Below are 2,720 nucleotides of genomic sequence, written 5' to 3' on the forward strand. Positions count from 1 at the left end.
AAAGAATTTGTTTAGTTGATACTAGTGACGAATTTAAAATTTTCATTAAGACCTGTTATAATAATTCAAAAATATTTAGCGTGAAAATAACGTCGGAAACCTCTCTATATATATATATAACAAACACACACACTCCCTTCTTTCCATTTTAACAGGATATTTGATTTTGTAGTCTTTTACAAACATATTTTTAGTTTTATATTTTTTTACTAGAGATTTTTATACGTAAGAGATCTTTATTTTTATTTAAGAAGCCTGAAAATATCATTTTTTTTTCAAATAATAAATATAAGGTATAATGACAAAGTTACACCTATTCATTGGATTTTGTTTTTCAATTTGAGTGGTATAAAAATGAACTACTACTTCTTTAATGTTAAGGATAATTGAAAATATATGCCAAATTTAATCTTGAATTCCAATGTATAAACTGAGTCAAATGATTTTTCTGAAAGAAAGAACTATTTGAGAAAATGGAACAACTACTTACAACAGGGACTAAATTAGATTGCCACATTTGAAAACAAAAGAGAATAACGAAAAACTAAAATAGAAACATGACTCAAGACAAAATTCTCTGTCATTTTCATTCCCATTAGGTGGAAGTAGTAACTCCATTGAGTTCTTCAAAGCCCACGAGAATATCTTCACTCACGAATTTGTCAAGAATCAAAATAACGTTTTTCTCCTCTCTGTCATCACCTTCGTTCTCCGTCGCCACAACCACAATTTTGTCTTTGTTTGGGGATGCGCTCTCAATTTCAATCATAGGCATAGTTGGGCCGATTGGAGAAGAAACAACCTTGGAACGTTTAGAGCGTTTGAACGACGACGACGTTGATGAATTCAAACTTAATGCTTTGGGCACAATATTTATGCCTTTCGGAAGATTGTGTTTCGTACTTCCATTCCAGCCAGCGTGAGACCTACGGTTAATGGGTGGAGGATGATTGTGTTCACCATAATAGGTCACTAAGAAAAGGTTTTCACCCCTTGGGCTTTTCTCAATTTGTTTCTTTGCTTTGCGGTCTTTTAATGTAGCACACTTATAGTAGTTCCTGTTATGTCACATATATACATACAAAATAATAATCAGGATAGATCCAAAAAAATTATGTGTCTCTATACAATTATTAATGTAACTTTTATTTTTTTGTCACAAAATTTGATAACTTAAAACTTTTTATAACATGAAAAAATAGTGAAAAGAGCAAACCTCAAAAATTGAGAACTTTTGATTCGCTTCTCACCATTCTTGTTCCACGTCCATGAATCATTTGTGAGTTCCTCTCCCATCAGTTCATAGGTAGTTTTTATTGGCTGATTTTTTCTGATTTCAAATTAAAAATACTAAACTTAAAACTGTGAACACAAACATATAAAATAAAACGGAGAGAGTACTTACTTTGTATGAGTTTGGATCAGAGGAGTGATCATGGGTAAGGTGAATGTAGGATGAATGTTATCCGACATCATGGATTGTTGCTGCAGATCAATCCATTCTTGCGGTGCCGCAATTGTTGCTGGCTCATACACTAGCGTTGTAATTGAAGGTGGAAGAGGAGAAGGAAGAAAGATTTGTTGGTTAAATGAGGCTGACTGAAAGTATTCTAATAACTGTTGGTTATTGTTTTGGTCCATGATTACCTGATCAACGATTATAGGAACCGAGGTTGTGGGGTTGGTGATCTCAACTGGAAAGTTCATAGGGAAAATTTCAGGAAACCAATCAAACTTAGTCATATCAACATGTGAAAGTTTGTCAAAATTCCAATCATCATTTACAAAATTCATTGACTCCATGCCTAAACTTAGAGCTACAACATTTTGGTTTATGAATGTTACAGCTTCTTACAATCGCGCCTATATCCCAATCGTTATCGTTATATAAAAATAAAAGAACTAACTGAATAAAAAAGATGTTTGAGTGGAGAGTAAATTGCTGGGATGAAGAAAACTAAACAAATTTTTTTTATTATATAGAGAAGCTCAAAGGGGTACCTACCCATCCCCACATCCACATTCACTTAGCATTTAATGCACATCTTTTTTTTTCTGTTATAGGGTGAGTAGGATTGGCATGTACATGGGAAGAAGACAAAAAATAATCTCATGTTTCAAATATTTTCACAAGCTATATCCTTGTTCGAAGTAGCCTTCACATTTTTCTTGAATAATGTATTTTACACCTTTCACATTAGAAAATATATAATGTTTTCACATTAGAAAATCTTTTATATATATATATATATATATATATATATATATATATATATATAAGAAGATCCTCAATTCGATGATGTGGCACTCTACTGGGTTAAAATTGATAATTTTTAATTTTTCCTTCTAATTTTCCACTTATAAAGCGCTTTGCAGGAAAAAACATAAACTAACAGTCGCATCCTCTGACCACGGCCGGTTGCCTCTTTATTGTGGTTTTTCCTACACAAACATTATGCCCTTCCTCAAATAAAGCTTTCCTACCTTTTCAATCCCACTACTGCTCCTCTATCTTAGGGTGGAGCATGGAAGAATACATCAAAGAATAATTTCATTCACAGTCATAGGCTACTGCTCGAGAGCTTTTCTGTTGGATAGTTTCATTCAATGGTGTTTTGAGTTTATTTTAGTTGCAGTGCGGATGAAATATAAAACTAAATAGGAGGAAATCTTTAAAATTGTTGAATTGATTTGATGTAATAAATTACTTCAAGCATAGA

The 2,720-nt window shown here is 32.4% G+C and overlaps 1 protein-coding gene across 1 annotated transcript; it reads right to left on the reverse strand.

The window, feature by feature from the left end:
• Positions 1-595: 595 nt before the first annotated feature.
• Positions 596-1,803, reverse strand: LOC129894566 (probable WRKY transcription factor 27). The gene is made up of 3 exons (XM_055970264.1): positions 1,406-1,803; positions 1,217-1,330; positions 596-1,058 (listed from the first exon to the last, which is right to left on the reverse strand). Exons 1-3 carry the CDS (start codon positions 1,801-1,803, stop codon positions 596-598), a joined length of 975 nt encoding a protein of 324 aa, XP_055826239.1.
• Between the last annotated feature and the right edge of the window lie 917 nt (positions 1,804-2,720).

The sequence above is a fragment of the Solanum dulcamara genome, chromosome 7 (assembly GCF_947179165.1).
Source record: "Solanum dulcamara chromosome 7, daSolDulc1.2, whole genome shotgun sequence".
In the NCBI taxonomy this organism is placed as follows: Eukaryota; Viridiplantae; Streptophyta; class Magnoliopsida; order Solanales; family Solanaceae; genus Solanum; species Solanum dulcamara.